General features: G+C 46.0%; 2 protein-coding genes across 5 annotated transcripts in view; one reads left to right on the forward strand and one right to left on the reverse strand.

Moving 5' to 3' along the window:
- On the forward strand, positions 1–15389 carry ITFG2 (integrin alpha FG-GAP repeat containing 2). Of its 3 annotated transcripts, none has more exons than XM_030478074.1 (12): positions 1–140; positions 1556–1651; positions 2087–2128; positions 2972–3149; positions 3474–3613; positions 4630–4778; positions 5906–6000; positions 8431–8484; positions 9855–9946; positions 10468–10585; positions 10910–11083; positions 11245–15389. In XM_030478074.1, exons 1-12 carry the CDS (start codon positions 45–47, stop codon positions 11391–11393), a joined length of 1383 nt encoding a protein of 460 aa, XP_030333934.1. In that variant the 5' UTR covers positions 1–44; the 3' UTR covers positions 11394–15389. The 3 variants fall into 3 exon arrangements, with proteins under 3 accessions (XP_030333934.1, XP_030333935.1, XP_030333936.1); XM_030478076.1 differs by lacking the exon at positions 1–140 and adding an exon at positions 450–614; XM_030478075.1 differs by lacking the exon at positions 8431–8484.
- Positions 14859–21045, reverse strand: part of NRIP2 (nuclear receptor interacting protein 2) — an 18936-nt gene continuing 12749 nt past the window's right edge. The window contains exons 6-7 of one of the 2 annotated variants that reach the window (XR_003990393.1): positions 20751–20903; positions 14859–19989 (exon numbers count right to left, since the gene is read on the reverse strand). Coding sequence is in view for 1 of the 2 variants with exons in the window: in XM_030478078.1 (XP_030333938.1) it covers positions 20811–20903 (93 nt within the window). In the remaining variant the exon portion in view is untranslated. Of the gene's footprint in view, positions 20904–21045 lie in introns of both variants that reach the window. The other variant, XM_030478078.1, reaches the window with a different exon arrangement.

The raw sequence follows: 21045 nt of genomic DNA on the forward strand, positions 1-21045 counted from the left end.
CCGCTCGGCTCCGCACCCCGCAGGCTGGCGGCGGCCGCGGCGGGATGCGCTCGGTCAGCTACGTGCAGCGTGTGGCGCTCGACTTCGGCGGCAGCCTCTTCCCGCGTGCCATCTGCCTCGGGGACGCCGACAACGACACGGTCCGAGGCGGGAACGGGGCGGGGGGGAGCCGGGGCGGGCTCTGTGCCCCTGCGGCTGCGGGAGGCGGTGCTCCCGCTGCGGCCGCTTTGGGGGGCGAGCTGCGGGGAAGCGAGCGGCGGGCTGCACGGCGCGTCTGGGGTGAGGGGACCGCGTTTGGTCGGCTCTGCGGAGCACCCCGGGCGTCCACTCTGGGGGAGGCTTGGAGCTTGGTGGGTGCTCGAGCAGAGGTGCAAGGGCTGCATCAGGCGGCCCCCGGAGGGCCTTTGAAAACTGAATGGCCCGCTGGTTCTGGGCCGCAGCTGGTCAGTGCTTCCATCGCCGTTACACCTGCTGGGCACCCTTGGCGTGGGCCCTGGATGGTGTGTGGCTAGTGGAGAGTTTAAGCTCTGGTCCGAAAACCTTTCCTGTTGCAGCGGCAGGCATGTAGAGCTGTGGGGAAATGCTTTGCTGCGGCACAGTGGATCACAAAAAGGGTAGAGCTGAGTTTCAGTGCTGCTTGACGTATATGCTGGAGTATTGAGAGTATTGCTATCAGCCCCCCAAATGGTTCTTTCTCATGGGTCTGATTTGTCTGTAACTAGGAAGAGGTTAGCTTCACCAGATAGATGTAAGCTATCGTTTCTTCTCATCAACAGTCATATTTTATTGCAGCCCTATCGTGTTATCCTGAAACGTGTCATGGCTAGCAAAGTAGTAGATGATAAAACACATTTTCCCATAAGAAATTGTGTTATGTGGGGCAGTGTATGCAGGGAGTTATTGAAATGCACACAATTTAAGTACGCAGAGGCATGATGCAGATGATGGGATGGTAAGAGTAGGCTCATCAGCAGGGATAGTTGGTTATTTTTTAATTTAATATTTTTATTTTTATTAAATATTATTCATTTAATAATTTTTTATATCTTTAAAGTCGTCTTTAAAGAAATAATCACCATTCTGAAAGACCTTTACCCCTTCATCAGTGGAATTGAACATCCACTATAAATCTATTGCAAGTGTTCTTGAAGCCTCTTTCTCAAAGATTACGTTTTTCTTCTTGCCATAATCTTCCTCAGGTGAGGCAAAAAAGGTCAAGTCAATCTAGATAGAAGGATGGAAGATGGGATGATGATGATTAGCAGAGCAGGATGTTAAAACAGTGAAGAAACAATGGCAAGAGAAGCAGTGGATAATGAGTTGCTCTGAGGAGCTGCTCTCCAGCTGTTTTATCTTCAAAGGAAAATTAATTGCTGGGTGGTTTTTTTTTTCCCCCAGACCCTTCCTGTTTATTTGAGGCTGTCCCTAAGTCTTGTTTTGCTTTGCTACTTCTTGCTACAGAGTGATTTTCAGTCATGAATTCTGTGATTATTGCTGTGTGAGAATGTTACTGTAACTGTGAATTTCTTCTTACTAACCCAATTCTTTTGTGCAGCTGAATGAGCTAGTGGTGGGAGACACCAATGGGAAGCTCTATGTTTACAAGAATGATGACAGCAAACCCTGGGCTGTGCGATCTTGCCAAGGAATGGTCAGTTCTTGACAAAATTTTTAATGGTTGGGCCTTTTGGTGTATGTGCAGTGAGCTGTCCTTGAGCATTGCTTAGGAATACGTAAGCCAGAGGGGAATGGCAATCAGAACTGGTTCTGTTGCCTTTCACATGGATATGCTAGACCTTGCTTTTGCCCACAGCTAGCCACATAGGCTAGAAGTGATGAGCAAAGTACTGAACAAACACAGGAACTGGGCTTCTGTCCCACCTTGTTTCTGTGCACTGTGGATTTGGTTCTGGGGCTCTGGGCACGTGTATGGCAGATCTCTTTCTGTCCCTGACTCTGCTCTTTTGTCCTTGAAAAGGCTGTTTTGAGTTCAAGAGAGGGTTATAAGAGGAAATAGAGCACAAGCTTATCTCAAAGCACTATTTGAGTTCCCTTCTTTCATGTATGGCCTTCTTTTCTCTTTCAGCTCACATGTGTTGGAGTGGGAGATATATGCAATAAGGGAAAGGTGAGAGCAGCCAAACTCTTCCCAGCTGTGTCTGTAGGGCATGTGGGAGGTGCTTAGGGTCATGTCATATCCCGAATGTGGAGAAGGACAGGTTGCAGGTGCTTTCTCTCCGGGATCTGCCCTTGCTCATAGTTTTAGCACTACTGTTTTAAAACTATCCTTCTATTTACATATAGCCTTGATCTTTCTGTGAGCCATATGTAGGTTTTAGTGAGCAAGGAAGTCCATCCTGTCTTCAGAAAGCACTATTCGTTTCCATGTCCCCCTGTGCGAGCACCGCAAGGCTTTGGTGGTTCGAAGTTGCTCCTTTTCCTTAGTGACTTTTGTCCTGCTCTGTGCTGGTCCCTGCTGTGGGTTATGGCCCTTCTGCCACTTGGCTGTGTGCATTTAAGGTCATCTAAACAGGACTGAGCCACTGAATAGTCTAATCTCCCAAGCAAATTCCACTGGGTCTAATATGACTCCTTTTGCTGGATTGCTATTTCTGGGGTTAAGCCATGACCATTGAGTCCAAAAGTCCCAGTTTAGGCACCCTGCCTAAAATACTGTAGCTATGTGTGCTCCAGTGGGGAGCAGAGCTGAAGTGAGCTTTGAGAAAGCCACACAGTTGGAGATGCATGCACGCATCAGCTTGATAACCTGGTCTGACAAGGATGAACAAGAAGTTTGGACCCTGCAGTACCCAAGTAGTTTGTATGCTGGCCAAAAACCTTCTCCTCTTCCCTCTGTAGCAGTCACTGATCTTGACGGATCTACCCTTGTATCTTCCCTCACCCTGCTGCGGAAGATCTTCTGCAGTTTCTAAAACAGGAAAAATCAAAAGGTTTTCCTCTTCCCTCTTAGAATCTTGTGGTGGCGGTGAGTGCAGAAGGCTGGTTCCATCTTTTTGACCTGACTTCTCCAACTTCAAAACACCCAGATGCTTCAGGCCACCATGAGTTGGCAGCAGCAGAAGAGCAGAAGCCGGTGTTCAAGCAGCACATTCCTGCCAACACCAAAGTCATGCTGATTAATGATATTGGTGAGCCAGGAAGATGGTGTGGGAGTGCAGGGTGAGGGAGTTTGTGGGTGAGAGGTGAGAAGGGGGAAAAGAGAGAAAATGTGTGGGACTCAAAGAAGGAAATTACTTTCTTGCTGAAATAAGTGCTCTAACAAGCTACAGCTGAGTCATGGAGGGGAGAAGCAAAAACTTCAGGACTTTTCCTGAAGTGCAAGTCCTCATTACAGGATTGGGATGTTCAGAGATGCTACATGATGGAAACCAGCACAGTGGTTTATGAATGTTGGGGCTCTTGGGGCTGTGAAAGCCTGAGAGACCCCATCTACCTCCTTGTATTCCCTTCAGATGGAGATGGGAAGTGCGAATTGGTGGTGGGTTACACTGACAGAGTGGTGCGTGCCTTCCGCTGGGAGGACTTGTCGGAGAATTCAGACCATGTGTCTGGGCAGCTGCTCCTGTTGAAGAAATGGCTGCTAGAAGGTCAGGTAAGGAAGCGGGGTGCTCAGAGCAGAACTTGTCATATAGTCTTCAAGAGATGGCTCTCTCAAGGGAAGAAGCACAAAATCTCAGTCCTGTGAACAAAGCAATTGTCATGTTAATGGCTTGAAAGATTTGCCTAGTGCTTGTCCTGTACTTGCAGAGCAGCTGGTGGGTTGGTCTGGGAGACCAGTCAGTTGCTCTCACCCATCTAGAGAGCATTAGTAGAAAATACTAGTGTTGTTCTTAAGTGGCTGTCGTGGTTTGAGCCCAGCCGGTAACTCAGAACCACACAGCTGCTCGCTCACTCCCCCTCTTCTTCCTCCCCCCTCTCCCGGAGGGATGGGGAGGAGAATCGGAAGAATATAACTCCCACGGGTTGAGATAAGAGCAGTCCCGCAACTAAGGTATAATACAAAACCACTACTGCTACCACCAATAACAATAATGATAAGGAAAATAACAAGGAGAGAGGATACAATTGCTCACCACCCACCGACTGATACCCAGCCTGACCTGAGCAGTGATCTGGGCCTCCTGGGTAACTCCCCCCCGGTTTATATACTGAGCATGACGTGCCGTGGTATGGAATACCCCTTTGGCCAGTTTGGGTCAGGTGTCCTGTCTCTGCTTCCTCCCGGCTTCCCCTCCTCCCTGGCAAAGCATGAGACTGAGAAAGTCCTTGGTTGGAATAAACATTACTTAGCAACAACTAAAAACATCAGTGTTATCAGCGTTGTTCCCAGGCTGAAAGTTAAAAAACACAGCACTGCACCAGCTACTAAGAAGGAGAAAAATGACTGCTGTAGCTGAACCCAGGACAGTGGCTTTTGGTAGGTTTTGGTAGGTAACCTTTTACTGTAACTTGGACATTTTGCTTATAGCTGGATTTGTTCAGCTCCTGCTCGGCTCTGTCAGAAGATCTGCCATACTCAAGTTTAGGTACAAGGAGGACAGTGAACTCTTCTGAGGTGTTTGAAGTTCCCAGTTTGACTCCATCGGTGTTTTTCCTCTGCCAGTATAGGTGGACAGCCTGTCTGTGAACCCAGGCCCCGACGGCTCACCGGAGATGATGGTGTCTCAGCCAGGCTGTGGTTATGCCATTCTGCTGTGCACGTGGGACTCTGAGCAGCAGGCCACAACAGAGGGAAGAGACAACTCTGCCCCAGGCAGGTGAAGAGCATTACTGCATGTGGTAGATAAAGAGATTCCACTGTAGATGCCCATTACAAGGGGGCACCACCACACCATCTTTCTGAGGGGAAGTGCTGTCATTTGTCCTTGCTTCTGTGATCTTGCTGCACTGCTGGGACTTAAGCACACCTTCTGTGAACACTCTTCATGTCTCTGTCACAAAGATAAATACTGCTGCTTTCCTTGTATCCCACTCTTCTGGGTTTGGGCAAGGAGAGTGGCAAAACCATCTCACTGAGGGGGACAGTACTAGGGACTAAGGCAGGGAAATGAGTGACCTAGATCTTCAGAGAAAAAGTAGTAGGCAATCTGGTGACCTGTGTAATGGTGGGAAGGGTAGCAACTGAAAGGCTGGGCCAAGCCCAGTTAGTCTGAAGCCCAGGATGATACTTTGGGTTTATTCACTTGTTTCTTCCAGGTGAGGTAATTGGAGGTTTTCCTAATGAGACCTTTGGCAGCCAGTGCTGTAAATAACAACCAGCGCAATCAAGATGAGCAGAGAGTTTATTGTCCTTGGCACTGGAGGGACCCTTGTGGGGGATTCAGGTGCTTCCATGGTGTTCTGTGGGACTTTAAGGCAAACCAGAGAACTGTAGGAGGAGAGGAGCTAGGCAAGTCTCCTTGATGTCTTGGAGACCTTACTGGAATGGTACTTCCTAGCAAGAAGCCACTCGCAGGCATGATCTCTGACCACTCTGTATAACCCCAGGTAGATGCTTCCTAAGTGAAAAGCAGCCAGGCTTACATGGCAGTAATGATAAAAATTGTCTTTTTCCTTGATTGGAATACACGTTCTACTGGCATTTTCCATGCAATTTTTTTTTTCCATGTGCTACTCTCCGTTTTTGTTTTGAACTCTTTCCAATTTTTTGATGTATCAAATCATGCTGTTTTCATTTTTTAAACATTAGAGAGTTCCTTTCATATCTGGGATGGTATGCTTGCTTTTCCTTGGCCTTTGCCATTAAAGGGCTAATCTATGCACAAACTCTTACAAGTCTCTGAATTTATAGAGCTTTGGAGTACACTGGTCTTGAGATTATTGTGACACAGTCTCAGGCCTGGTTCCCTGGCCTTTGTCTGACGTCTGTGTCTCTTTTCCTTAGCGAGGCTCCTATTCGAGATGTTATTCTGCACCAAACATCTGGACGGATTCACAACAAGAATGTTTCCACTCATCTAATTGGTAGCATTGGACGAGGTGAGAGATTAAGAGCTTGGGGTCTCTGGCCCAACTATTGATAGTTTTTCAATATGTCAGTCCAGCATGTAATCAGATTTTCTGTGATTGAAAAATAACAGTGGGAGTTAGCTGCAAGAACAAAGGGAACTCTGCTGCTGTCAGCCAGCTCCCTAAGACAGACAGCTGGATAATTGCATTTTAGCTTCCTATAGCTCTGTTCCTTCCCTAGGTATCTCTGACTGTTCACTTGGCACAGCAGTTTCTCTGCAGCCTCCACTAGCCTGCATTTAGTCATCCTGAATGGCTGCCATGCCTTGCTTCTGCAGCTGTCCTTGATCTTTTGCATGGCTGCAGCTTATGCCCGTTTTATTCCCTGGATGCATCTCTTCCTTTCCACAGCCTCATCTTTATTCTGTTGTGTTTTTCAGCATTTGATTCCCAGTATCTGGCAGCTGTATCCTGCTCTTCCTTCACCTAGGCAGTCCCAATCCCTCCAGAGCTGCTTCCATATTTAATTTATATCACTGTCCTCTGTCTCCCTCCAGTGTGTTCCATTCAGCTGTTGTATCTAAACTCTCCACAGCTACTGGTTCCTCTCAGCCCTCACATGCTGCTCCTGTGTCCAGACTTTTCTTACACGCTACCACTGCTTCCCTCGTGTAAATGCTGTGTGCTCTCATGTGTGCCTGGTACACCTGCTGAACCCTTCTTTTGGTACCTATGGAGAAAAAGCAGCTTTCCCTTCCCCTTGGAGTCTGTGGGCATAATACAAGAAAACAGAAAATCCAGCTGCATTTGCTCTGTCCAAGCGTTATCCCCTGCAGTGCTGTCTGAGAACAGTTTAGGCTGTCCAATGTAATTTAGAGCTGGGGGAGAAGAGCAGGCCACTGAACCCCCTGCTCTTCCCATTTCCTCACCCTTGCTCCCCAGTTCCAAGGTTGTCATGTTTTTAGCATCTCAGATACTGCTATGAGCAACATGGTCAACAGAACATGAAATCAGTTATTTCACTGCATACTAAGCCTTTCATGTAATGAGAGGTGTCTTGTGAAAAATTAAGGCACACAGAGTAAAGGATGAAGAGAAGGTTGGGAAAAGTCCACTAATGTTGGACCATCAGTAATGAAACAGCCTAAGAGTGCCATGCTGACCAGTTTGTAAGGGGACACATCTTTTGGATCAGAGCCTGTCCAGATGCATGTCAGCTAGGGGCAATAGAGCACTTAAAACAGCTGGTTTGCTTTAAGCTGAGCTGCGGAAACAGGGTAGTCTGTGTTCTGGGAGCGTGCTGGTTGTTGTAGCTTGGAGCTCTCTATGGGCGGTGGAGGTAGGCTTGCAGTATTGTATCTCTCTGGGGAAACTGCCTGTTTGCTTTCAGCTCTACTGGCTTCTAGCTGACTGCCAGGTTTCCTGGGTTCCTGCAGACCTCAGAGAGCCAGTATCTCTCCTGTGTTGTCACTGAAAGGATGAAATACAGCTGTAGTTGAATGCAGCTCCAAGTCGTGCCAAAACCTGACCTTGCATGTCTTTTCTGATTGGTAGCTAGGAGAGAGTGTACTGAAGGGCTGAACCAGCCTGCTGGTCAGGAGAGTCTGCTCTTCAGATTTAACTAGTCACATTTGTCAGTGCTGTCCTGCACACAACTGTGATATAGAGGATCTTTTAGAGAGAATACTGCATGCAGAATGTTCACAGCTGTGTAAATATAATCCAGGAAAGCCAGGGCTGAGTGTGTAGATGAGCTACACATGTCTAATTTGCTCATAAAGTAAGGGCTCTTTAGGCCTTGTGTTTGACTCTAGACCAGTGTTTGGTGGGAGAGGATCACACCTTCTGTACAGTTTTGCTGTAACAAAAACAATAGAGGTGGTAGCGTGATCTCCGCAGACTCATTCAGGAGTTGCCATGAGGTGCTTTTGTGCTAATGTGACTAAAGCTTTGTCCTGGTGGGATCTCTCTTTTGACACTGCACCTTGCCAGAAGAGGCAAAGGCCATGTTCCTGCCCTTGAAAGAAACAGTGAGGGTAGTTTTCATACTCTTGCTTGGCTTCAGCTGTTCTTTACGTTGTCCCTTGTGATGGTCTTGCCTATGTTTGTGCATTTCTGGAGCCTGGAGAGGATGTGATGCAGTCCACTAATATCAGAACCACCATGGGCCTGCAAGTGCATATGTGCTACAGGCAAAGTCTTAGGAGCAGCTAGCAGAGCCAGACATGCTGATATCAGTGACAGAAGGTCTTGAGTTTTGAGATGCCAGTGCCCTATAAATAAAAGTCATGGAGTGCAATTGATTGCAAGAATCTGCAGGTATCTGCTAAGCAGAATGTCAGGGCTGGGCAAAAAGGAGGCAGGACGGATCAGCTTGTTTGGGTTTTGTTTTTTGAGAGAGGGAGGGGACAACGCTTACAAAACAGCATCAACTCTTGTAATTCTCTTCTGCACTTACAGGCTGCTCCAGTGAGAATAGTGGCTCAGGTCTCTTTGCCCTCTGTACTCTGGATGGTAAGTACTGCTGTCCTGGAAGAAAGGCCTGTGGGGTGGCCAAGGCCTGTCACTAATTCAAAGCAGGGAACGAGGGGCTCAGTGCCTTTGGTTTTGAAAGAAGGGGAGCTGGGCTTCAGAAACGCTTCCTGGGTCAGGCAGGAGAATTTGACTCAAAGACCTGCTGACATATTTTCTATGGAGGCATGAAAACTAATACAGAAGCCAAGGTAAGAGTTGTTACTGTGATCAAGTCCCCCATAAACCAGGTATGTGATTACATGCCTGTATGTGAGGACCTGATGAAACATTAAAACTGAGCCTGTCTTTCTTTTCCTTATTGAAATGGGTCTGGTGTAGCACAGGCTTGCTCTTTCCAGGAAACCTGTTGTGTTTTCTGTTACGAATGTCTGCCTTTCTCGCTCCCCTGGTACAGTCCATTAATCTGTGGGTTTCAAAGCATTTTACAAATATAAATTACTTGTATGGTCCCATGGCCTGTGGTGGGTAGAAGTATTAATACCATGCTGCAGCAAGCAGCTGGGAAAATGGAAGGGCTAGATCACTGGCCCAAAGGCACACTGAAAGCTTGAGATGGAGAGCAAGACTAGAACTTTGAACTGCTGATTTCTAAGTTTGCCTCCTTACAGCTGTTTGAGATGCCAGTTCAAAAGTGCCATCCCTGTAGACAAGAGACTCTACCACAGCAGAGAACTTGGAAGGAGTTGGATTGTTTCCAAAAGCAGTAAAGGAAATGGATGCTGGAACTTGAGCGTTGTTAGAGAGGAGCTGGCCTCACACAGGCCTGGAGCCAGGTTCTTTTGCTGTGCCCTTGACTGCAAAATAGGACTGGTCTAATGAGCTGAATGCAGGGTTTCTGTCCAAAAAGCTCAGTGTGGAGCAGTATGTTGTGCTTTCCCTTTGCAGATAGGCAGCCTGGCCTGTTTGGGCCAGATGTCCACCTGCCCAATGATGTTCTGCTGGGGAATTTCTGATTATTCTGTGGGCCTGAACTCTGAAGCTTCTGCATCTGGCAAGGCTTCCTGCCTCACTCTGGTTGACTCACGAGCCATAGCAAGGCTGGATGGCACTGTGAGGCTAGATTCATGTTTATGTTCCAGTTTCTCATGGCTACCCTCCCTCCAATCACCAGTACTATCACAATATATTTGGATGATAGAAAAATGGTACATGAGGTAAGTGTCCAGTATGGTTTTAGCAGCCAAGAGGCCATGCCCATGCTATTAGCCAGCCACTTCTCAGCTGATAATTGTCAACATGAACCTGATTGCTGAAGGAATGTGCAGGGCGCAGTGTTAGCAAACATCTTGTTCTCTTTTAATATTTTCAAGACAAAACTTACTCTAATTTTCTTTTTTTTTTCCCTTCAGGGACATTGAAACTCATGGAGGGAGCAGACAAGCTGCTCTGGTCTGTGCAGGTTGATCACCAGCTGTTTGCTCTGGAAAAGCTGGATGTTACTGTGAGTGTCTCTGAATGGGGCTGGAAGGGAGCAAGGCAAAAACTCAACATGGTTTTGTGTATATGAATATAGGAAGGGCAGAAGGAATATGATTTGGCTGAAGAAGGCTGGGATTATCTCAGGATGACACACAGAGTGCTCTGACTGTGCTGATGCATTCTGCACTCATGTCAGTCTGTCCACCAGCTGTGTTTGACCTAGTGAGCCCAGCATCCTGCTGTGAACATTTTTGTCCCCCAGCTGCTCTTCTATCACATTGAAGAGTTGAACGGTTTTGCACATTGCTAATACCCTGATTGTCTATAAGATCTTACGATACATAAGGGTTACAACAGAGAAGAGAGAGATGGTCTCCAAGTGCAAAAAGATTGGACAACTGCAAAATCACTGAACAAGGCATCCAAAATTGACATCTTGTTCACACAATAGTGTTCATGTCTCTGAACAAGCAGGAAAGATTCTTGACTGCCCCTGGGAATAGTTGAGGTCCATGCTAATGTGTGATCTTATGGTTCCTACAGGGCAATGGGCATGAGGAGGTGATTGCCTGTGCATGGGATGGTCAGACGTACATCATTGACCACAATCGGACTGTTGCCAGGTTTCAAGCAGATGAGAATGTCAGTGCATTCTGTGCAGGTGAGGAGCCTGACTGCAGGGCCAGCCCTCACGGCATTTCTTCCTCAAAGAGACGTGGAGTCCTTTGTCCATCTGCAGTGGGGAATAATTTCCCTGTGTGTATTACTGCAGAAGGCCCAGCCAGTTTTTCCTCTGGTGGCATCTGGGAAAAGCTGGGATGGGAGGAGGTGATGCTGAGGTTTGTCTGTGATGGTGTTGGGTTTGGGGGGGGGTGTTTCTGTTCTTTTTGGGAGTGCTATAGTGGTCTCTTGTCTTCCCCACTGCTTTTTTTATTTTACTATTCTCCATGGAACCAGCCTGAGCCTTGCCTTTGCCTTTCTGCAGGCCTCTATGCATGCAAAGGAGGAAGCAACAGCCCCTGCTTGGTTTATGTCAGCTTCAATCAGAAGATCTACATCTACTGGGATGTGCAGCTGGAGAGAATGGAGTCCACCAACCTGTTGAAAATCCTGGATTGTAACCCAGAGTTTGGAAATCTCCTGCAGCAGCTGGGTGTGGGTGAGTGCAGAAAGGGTGAAGGATATATACAGGAAAAAAGAGAGGAAGGCCTGTGGGCATATGAAGTGCTGGGAACTAGAGTTTCACATACTTCTTGAGGAAGAGGGGCTTTAGTGTACTACTTGCCGAGAATCCCTAACAACTGTCTGTCTTTTCCATAGAAAGAAGTGATGTTTCTGCTGTCAAAAATCTGATTCACAAAACGCTGTATTTTCCTGAGAAATGGCAGCAGAGCAGCCCTGCGCAGTGTCAGGACCCTGCTGGAACAGACTCCTCTGCCCACTGCACTGGCATCCAGGATCCCTTATAACAAGTCACACGGAGGCTGACATATTTAATACCTGCACAAACTCTTCTGAAACTGGAATCGGTCATCTAATGAAGATGAAACTGTGCCCATCTCTGTCAAAGTTTCCAGACAGCAAAAGGTGTACAGACCAGATTCTGTGGCAGGATGTGCTTGGTTGTCAGCTTGAGTGAAGATGGTGGGTTGATTTGTTTTTAGCTGAGGAAACTACCAGAACATTGCTGAGTCCAGAGCCCTGCTTATTGGCCTTCCATTGTCAGTTTCCATGTTCTCTGCTAGCTAAAGCGCTTTATAGGTGACTAGGAAGGAACACTGAGGGCATGAATGGAGAGAATAGCTGAGTTCAGTCTCTGTATTGGCCTATTCTTACAACTGCTCTAGTGATTACTTATGAGTTCTTAGCAGAATCACAGCGCAGGAACTGCAGATGGAGGAATTGAGTTAGGGAGCAGGCAAGGGCTTTCTCTCCCATCTAGGGGTGTTTTTAAAGTAGATCCAGGCATTGTTTGCCTTTGCTCTGATGCTGCTCTTCTACCACGTGGTTTCTCACAAACTACCTCCTGTTCTGAGGAGCTGGAGACATATTTGAGAAGAACCACAGCTTGCACTAACAATGTGTCAAGAGGTAGCAGCTACAGCGAGCTCAGCTGTACTCAAGAGGCGTTGCTTGTCTCCATCTGCTTGGGCAGTGTGATCCCAGAGATGGCTGTGACTTAGCAAAGCAGCTGTGAGCTGGGCAATAAGAGGATTAAATAATCTTTCTTAAGCCATGGATCTGTGGTGTTGAGAGAGCTTGGCCATTCTATAATAAGGAGTGGAAATGCCACGCTTCCCTCTTATTGTGGACAGTGCCATGCTGTTTTGAGTCCTGCACAACTGAAAGAGGTGGACTGGAGATAATGTTCCACTTGCTGGTATGCAGTCTGGAAAAGGCTGTTGCTCACCCAGGCTGCACGTATGCAGAGGCCAAGGCAAGAACCTTTCCAGATGCTGCTGGTGTTGTGCTTTTCCCCATCTCAGCTTGCCGCTTGCATAACTCTCTTTATTAGGATAGGAGCAGCGGGCTCACCTGCTGTTTTGCATCTGTTATCTTTTCTCACTTGTGTGATGTTTTACTGGACACCCATAATGGATGGGCCTGTCCCTTCACTCTTAGAGCAGCCTGAGAGGGTTGCATCTGAGTCTGAGCAAATGGTAACATTTAAAGATCCTGCAGGCTATGGAAAACCTGCTGTGCTGTACTCTGCAAAATGTCCAAGGACAGCCCTAACTGGAAGAACTTTGTGTAGGAGAAGGGAGTGTCTTGTCTTTGGGTCAAAAGGATTCTTGAAGTACCCCTATGTGGTAGAAGGGCAGGATCTTTACATTAAGCCCTATCTTGCAATTCCCATCTGTAGATTTACATAAGCTTTATAAAGAACAGCTTCTGTGCTCTGAATTTGGTAGCTGTGAAAGTTGAAGCATGGAGCAGTGAAATGGTATGACCTGGTCTGTACCAGCTAGCACTCTTTTTGCTTCTCAGATCACTCATTCTTCTGAGTCTCTAACGACAGTGGAAGTTTGTCTCCATTTTAATGACCTCAGTGAGAAGCATTTTCAAATGTTCCCCTGTCATTCTAAGCACTTGTGAGCAACTGGACCCTTCAGGCAGGAGCTCTCAGGTCATAAACAGTGCTTTTGTAACAGTGGCGTTCAGAGCAGCAGGGTTTGGGTTTGTCAGCTGTGGAAAACTGACATTGTAGGCAACATCTACTGATGGGCTAAGGCAAGGAGTCTTGAAGTGTGTCAGCTCTGGACTGTGACCTCAAGAAATTGTCAAACTCTTATGATTCTGGAGAGGTACAGCCACCCATCCCAAGGGCAGTCATTATTGCTTCTGGCAAATAAATAGTGTGACCGCTTGGGCTCTCACCAGTCTCCTAGTCCTTTCCCAATGAGGATGAGTCTTGTTGGGGCTACTAACAATCACAGTAGGTTGGTTTCTTGCTACTTCCAGGTTTCTGTTTCCCAAAAGCTAAAGCTGCTCTTTCTGATCACCTTCTCTCTGTTCAGGTGAAGTACCAGTTGCTACTCATATTTCCTCCTGTTGGGGCCCAGCTGAGTTGGGGAGAAGCAGATGTCCCTACAGGTGGGGTGAACAGTTTGGTTTGACTGTATTCTGGCATACTTTCTGCCTAGCCCTTTTGCTAGGCAGAAATTTTGCACTTCACAATTAGTGGAACTGACATGAAGAGGAACCACAGTCAGGCAGGACTCTGCAGAGCAGTTTCCAGAAGCATATAACAGAAATGACATTGTAGCAGTGTCCCTGAAAAGGCCTTTGTCTTGGCATATGCTATTCTTCTATCCTGAACACATATTACTTCTTAAGTTTGTGTATTTTGTTGTCCTACTTCCCTCCTCTCCCCCCTTTCCTAATTCTGTGGCTTCTGCATTCCCCACTGGGGATAGAAGGAGGGTGGTTACAAGCAACAGAAAGTAGCGATGCCTGAGTTTTCAGTCATGGCTCACACAACTTGGGATTTGTACTGCTGCACAGCTGATGGGCTCTTCTGCTGTGTATGCTTTGAGAAAAAACAGATGAAATCCTACAGCTTGTGCCTTTCATGGTTCCGTTCATCATTGTTCGGCTTTGGTGGGGCAAGTGTTCACAGATACACTCTCTCCTCATCCACTGCTGGGACCCCAGAGGTTCCTGCAGCAATTCCCTGGAGCGTTTGGCTGAGAGTTGGGCCAGGCTGAGCTAATCTGGGTAGCTGGATTTACAGGTTACTGCAGTGCTTCTGTATTGTAATGCCTTCTTGAGGGCCTAACAGCAAACAGGATTCTCTACAGCCCATAACAGAGAACAACTCAATGCTGCCGTTCATGCCAAATATAAACCTTTATTAGCAACACAAGTGCAAGGGGGTTTATGAATGGTTGGTGACTGAAACGTTTTATGCAAAACAACTTTGCCATACAGGGTCAAATGATTTCCAAGGAAGGGAGGTCAAATTGATCCACTGTTGGACTGTTAATTGGTTGAGAAGAAGCAGGAAAGGCTTAATGAGGGAGAGATGACATTTTCCTAAGAACCATCTTTAAAAGAAAATGGGGGCAAACCCAATGCAGAATGATGGACAGGGCAACCTGTGCAACCTAGCCCTCTTTCTTGCTTGCCCAAGGATAACATTGCTGTGTGCTGTGCAAGCCCAGGCGTGCTGCACTGTGGAAAGCAGAGGTGAGAAAATGACAGATGCTACAAATCATCTGTTGCCCAAAACTCTTTCAGCAGTTAAAACCGTTTCAGAGGAAAAATGCTGGACGTTCAAGGGTTTCCCTGACAGTTTTACACTGCTTACAGCACATAATAACTTGCAGATGCATTTTGCTCCTGTGTCCCGTCTGCACAAAGGAAAATGAAAACTTCCTATAGAAGAATTAATTGGAACTCCTGTGCTGTTCCTTGACCAAAAGATTACTTTCCTTTTTTTGTTCAAGTGCTGAACTCTAAAGTGACAAGTAATAAACTAGCTACAGTCAGTACTTCTCAGGTCAATGCTTCAGGCTACTTCAACTGGCAACAACTGTCTACTCAGGGAAGGAGCAATGGAGGCTCTGTCTCTGGGCTCATAGTTATATTATACTTTCATTGTAACTCATTGCCTGTTTGTCCTTGCCAGCCAACACAAGCCACAGATTTGGAATTAGAAGTTGTTCCTTCCCACACAGCAGAAAATGTTGTTTGCTGCATCCTACCCAGTAGCAGATTGGCATACCCACTGGGGCCAGGAAGCTTTTTGACAGGGCAGGATTTGCAAGACACAGTTGTATGTCCCAGTGCCAGCACACAGCAAGTGAGGAGTCCAATAGCATTCTCAGTCACTGGGGGTATTTGCATAATGATTCATGGCTTTGGTTATGATGCTCAATTTACTAACAAGAAAATAGAGGGTGTTGCTTTATTTTCCTGAGACATAATAAACCCACTGGCCATCCCTGCACTTGTTTTTGTGACCTCTCTGCTGAATGCAGTTATTTCCATAACTCTTCAGGTATATCCTGGCATTTGCCAGTGGAGTCTCTTGAAAGGAGGACTGTCTGCAAGCATGTAGGTGGTTCAGCGGTCTGAAGTTCTGTAACTCGCACACTAGTAGCGAAAGAAGGAGCAGGCCTCTGGGCTGGAGCTCCCATTCAAAACCAAGAGATCCCAAGCTCCTGGAAATGGTCCTGATTATGGCTTTGGCAGAGTGCATGTTGGCCTTGGAAGGGGCCTCAGAAGTCCATCTCCCCATCCCCAGGCAGGTTCAGCCGTATGTATCTCACACCTACCATGTAATAGATGCTTCTCTATTCCAAGACTTTCTTGTGACAGACACTTCCCTGCAGACTGTTTTGCAACTGTTGTGTCCATTCTACTGGAAAGTAGCCCTAGTAGGAGCTGACCACCAAGGCGATTCAGAGAGTATCCCTAATATTCCATTGTCTATATTGAAGGGATTGATCTCATCATGAGGAAGTCAGTGCCGGACACATCCAGGATATGCCTGTGTCCTGCTCTGAGATGGCAGTTTGTACTAAATTTCTGCTTTCCATATGAAAGTATTAGGATTTTTTGATCTCTAGTGGAAAAGACTTTTAGATAGCTCCTTCCTTCCCCTTGTTCCCCAGAAGCAATAGAGATGACTGGAATTGGAGGTAGGGAAGTGTATCTTAAAATAGGCTTTTCCAAAAGAAGCTACAATTGAGACAGTCTTCAGCGTTGCCAGCCCACTTAAAAATTACTGAGTTCCCTAACATAGGAAGACTTACCATGTTTGCAGATGGAATTGAGTTTGCATCATTGAGATAGTGTAAGTCCTGTTTTATAATCAAGTTTTTTAAAGCCAGGATCCTGTCTTTCACAATGACAGCTGGGATTCCCATGTAATGACACAAAAAGGCTGGTCTTCGGAGAAAACAAAGTTTGGGCAAGAATTCAGAAAACGTCTTAAGGCGAGTAACAGCATGTTGTTTAGTGCCAAAGAACTCTGGGAGGTGGAAACCCACCAGGAGTTCTGTTTGATGATGAGGAAACCAGGTACTGACACTGTAGGAATAGACTGTGATTTAGGGAATGGGTTGAAATGAGGTGTCAGCCATGTGTTGCGACCTGCAGTGCTCATTCAGTTGTATAATTTATTTTTTGTTTTCTGTAAGCTCTGCCTGCAACAAAACTTGATGGGTTGGTTCCAAGATAACTTGGCAAGATATTCCTCAATGTTTGTCTGAGATCTTTACCGCGTGGACCTGCATGTTCAACTGACATGGGCTGGAGGAAGGCGAAAAGCACATCTTCTGCTCAGGAGGTGATTTCACAGCTGAAAATAAGAACTTTCACGTGCTAGCTAAGCTCTTGCTTGGAAACATCCTCTGTGACTGACAAGTGGCAGTCTATATTTATGCATGCATATTGTTAACAACAAAGAGGAAAGGCTGGCAAGACAGTGGCATAACGTGAGAGAGTATTAGTAACAAGGGTACAGGAAAGCATTGAAAGGATTATCTAAAAAGGAGATAATTCCTTTTGGAAGAAGCAAATTTGTCACCGGTGTGGAAGAATGAATTATTTGCCTGGGGGAAGGTAAAGAGGATGCAAAGAAGGATTCATTATGCAGAGAAGAGAGGGACCAGATGGAGCTGGTGATTTTCACCTACTGTAGCACATCAGTTCTCAGAGGAACCTGAACTATCAGCAATTTGAGAAATGAGGGATGTGAATCACAGAAAGGCTTCAGAAGGACTGGAGGATGTTCTGAAGGTGAGCAAAAGCGGAGTTATCCCAAGACTGACGTGTAGGAACATCACCTGGTGAATTCCAACAGTAACCGGTGTGCGGCTATCTGCAGGGCTGTAAGTGACAGGCACTAGTCAGAACTGTCAACTCAAAGTTGTGCCAATTTTCTCTAGAATCCCATCCAGCACTCTTTAAATCATTGGGAAGATTCCTGTTGGCTTCAGTCTGAGTTCATGAAGACTCCTATTCACCTACACCCTCACCCTAGCCAAAATCCCACTCCAAAATGGATGCCCACCATGCATGGCTTTAACACAGAAGTGGCCAGGACTGAAGGCTGTTGGTTTCCCTTCCCTTGGCAGCTCCTTCACAACCCCACCAACACCGGGGCTCTGCACTTGCTCTACCACCTAACCCTCACCTAAAGGCTCCAAAATGCACACCCACCACTTGGGGCCCTCACATGGAAGTGGCCAGGACTGAAAGTAGTGGCCCTCACCTTCCCTTGGCAGCCACTTGTGGGCATTTGCAGAGCCCAGCAAAAGCTATTAGACAATCTGGAAGGCAGCAGAGACTTGCCTGGGTGTCAGCAAAGCCTGCCAAAATCCCTGTGTTGCTCTGGAAGGCAGCAGGGCCCCTTGCAGGCCAAAGGAAAACCTAGCAAAAGCCCTAGGATGCTCTGGAGGGAAGCAGGTGCCTTTTGGGCGCTGCAAAAGCCATCAGATATGGTTAGGTGGTTGGGGTTATAGTTAGGTTTAGGGTTAGTGTTAGGTGTAGGATTAGGGATATAACAGTTAGGGATAGGGTAAGGAGTTTGGGTTAGAGTTGAGTATTAAGAGAGTTAACATTTGTTTTAGGATTAGTTTTAGGTTTAGGGAATTTGGTTTAGGGTGTTAGAATAACTGAGTTAGAGTTATGTGGTTAGATTTAGGGAGTTAGGGTTAGGGGCCAAGGTTATGACTAGTGGTTATGATCAGGGATTCGGCTAGTGTTAGGGTTAGTTTCTGTGGTTAGGTTTTATGTTAGGGGTTACATTAAAGGTTACATTTAGGGATAAGGTTAGCTTTAGCATTTAGGATTAGGAGTTAGGTTTAGAATTGAGGGTTAGAGTTACGGTTATGAGGTTAGAGTTTTAGGGTTAGAGTGTTAGATTTTGGTGGTTATCTTATGGTTACCATTTGGGATTAGGGGCTAGGGATTAGGACTAGGGGTTAGGGTTTGTGTTAAGGTTTAGGGCTAGGGTCAGATTTAGTGGTTAGAGTCAGGGTTAGTGTGGTTAGAGAGAGTTAGGGTTAGAGTTAGTGGTTAGAGGTTAGGTTGGGGATTAGTGTTAGGTTTGTGGTTAGTGTTTATAGTTAGCATTATGTTTAGGATTAGGTTTACCTTTTGGGGTTAATCTTAGATGGTTAGAGCTAGGGGTTAGGGGGTTAGATCTACAGGATTATGTTTAGGGTTAGGATTTATGGTTAGGGGCTAGTGTTTAGGACTAGAGGTTAGGGTTAGCATTAAGGTTTAGGGTTATGTTTAGCGATTAGGGTTGGGTTAGGGTTGGTTTTAGGGTTAAATTTAGGGTTAGGATTAGTTTTAGGGGATAGATTTAGGGCCAAGGTTAGGTTTAGGGTTTGGATCAGAGCTAGAGTGACCTTTAATTTTTAGGATTAGGGTTTAGGGTTTGTCTTTTTTAATCATAAAAGTTAACGAATAATAAGAGCTGTAATGGATGTGGTATCTGTCAGCTTTAGCATATTTCTTGCCATTGTTCCGTATGCCATTTTTAGATATAAATAGATTCCAGCTGACACACAGGTTTAGTATAAGTCTGAACTGTCAAGAAAGACCCTAGGTTTGATGAGCCAGTCAGACATGCAAGTGATACAAATAGAGGAGGAATTACTGGTACTTTGGAAGACAGGCTTATCGAGTACACATGTGTCCTGACATAAATGGGAGATGTTGGTGTCATTCAGGAAATTCATGGAAAGCAATTCATGCAGCCAGAAATAATCAGATGCAAAGTAGAAGAGTGGCAAAGAAGCCAAGGAACAGATCAGAAGCTGCAAGATATGATGACTAACAATAAAAATCACTAGCCTGATGCTGTTTGTAGGTGGAGCAGGTGCGAGTCACACCATCTAACACTGGCAAGTGCATCCAAAATCATATCAGCCAGGCTGTACTCTGCTGTCCTTAGCATGTGCTAAACTACAGCATACAGCATCAGATTTAGGGAAGAACGAACAGAAATGCATACACAAGTTCTTTGAGAAGCACAACAGAAACGATGAGCGGTTGAATAAAAAACTAAGAAAGCCAGCAGTATTTAATCCAGGAAGATAGGCAAAATGGGGATGTCATGATATTGTAAGGATGGACAAAGGGACATTGTACAGAGTTTGGATAGTGAATCAGTAGTCATGAGGCATGAAACAAGCCCTGATCTGCTGCATCTTTCCTAGAGCTAGTAAAGACTAGACTATGTATTTGTCATACAGCTATGCTCTAGGATGCAAATAAATAGAAAAATAATTAAACCAAACAATATAGTGGCTTAATAATAACTCTCGTCATTCTGGATGAGTTCACAGTTCTCTGACCTGCAAGGAAGTCTAGTTCTTGTTTCATGCAGGAGTAGCAAAATTGATGGGCTGTGAGATGCCGGAACTTGAGGCTGATTAGGTCTTACATATATTATATGTATCTGTCCAGTCACTAGATTTGAAGTTGAAAGAAAGGATCTGAGAGAGCAGAAGACTCTGGGTGCTGTAATTCAATATAGCGTTTAAACTGAGTGGCAGGATCTCTGTTGATGCAGCAGAGGTGATAGGAATGTAGATCTAGCAGCTGGAATGCAGAGAGAAGAGGCCTGGTCAGAAGAGCAGGGTGTGCAAGTCTGGTTACTACGTATAAGACCAAAAGATGATAAGTATTGCCGTTCATATAATATAGCTTAGTGGCCAAGGATGCAGTGGCAAAGTCCAAGCCCCTGTGAGTGTCCACCGTACTCTAGGCATCTATGCTCAGCATTTCTGCAAAGGTTTCTTAGAATTAAGAGCTCTAAAATTGTTCTTGCTGCAAGGTTTTTCTGAGAAAATACTTCTTTTTTGCTCTGAGCAAGCAAAAAGTAAAAAAAGCCATCTTCCCCAGAGTACAGGTGAGGGGACTAGCCATAGAGCCCTTCCCACAAAGAAATGGGGGCGGGCTCTGCTCACATTGAGGCAAAGCGAAGGGAAACATTCATGGCAATCTTTGGAGGCTTTTGGAGAAACTGCTTGTCCTCCTGTCCACAGAACAATTGAAGATTGTTCATGGAGACTCTCTTGTCTCATAAATTGAGGGTATTGTAAAAATAAGTCATTAAAAGGGTAGGGTAAATTTACTACAGAAGCAGAAATTGAAGTGAATAGGGACAGGTAGAAAAACCAAGAACAAAATGCTCACTCAGCACATGGGGACAAACAAGAGGGTCCACTGAAAGGAGTGATATCTCTCAAGATGAGGCACTCCCAGCAACAGCAGTTTCCAGCACCCATTTGCCTTTTTCTCACTCCCCAGTGAATGCCTCAGCCTAGAACTTAGCAAGGTTAGGGGCATATGAGCCTCACCCTCATCTCTCTCTGAGGGCAGCAAATCTCCTCAGCTCCGTACATGGGGAATGCAGCCAGTCACTGACCAGGCTCTTCAGAAGCATGTAGAAAAGGCAGCTCTTGACTCAGTGCTTTAAATCTCAGGACTCCTTCCTCCAAGTCGATGCAACACTAAAGAAGGGGAGAGCCAGTTACTTGCTGGACATTTCAGATAGCAAATCTCATGATGTCTTATGACTGGCAAAAATCTGTATAACCACCCAAAAACCCCACTTTGGGTTTTTAGAAACCTTACAGTTCCTCACCCTGTCCC

The sequence above is a fragment of the Strigops habroptila genome, chromosome 3 (assembly GCF_004027225.2).
Source record: "Strigops habroptila isolate Jane chromosome 3, bStrHab1.2.pri, whole genome shotgun sequence".
Classification (NCBI taxonomy): Eukaryota; Metazoa; Chordata; class Aves; order Psittaciformes; family Psittacidae; genus Strigops; species Strigops habroptila.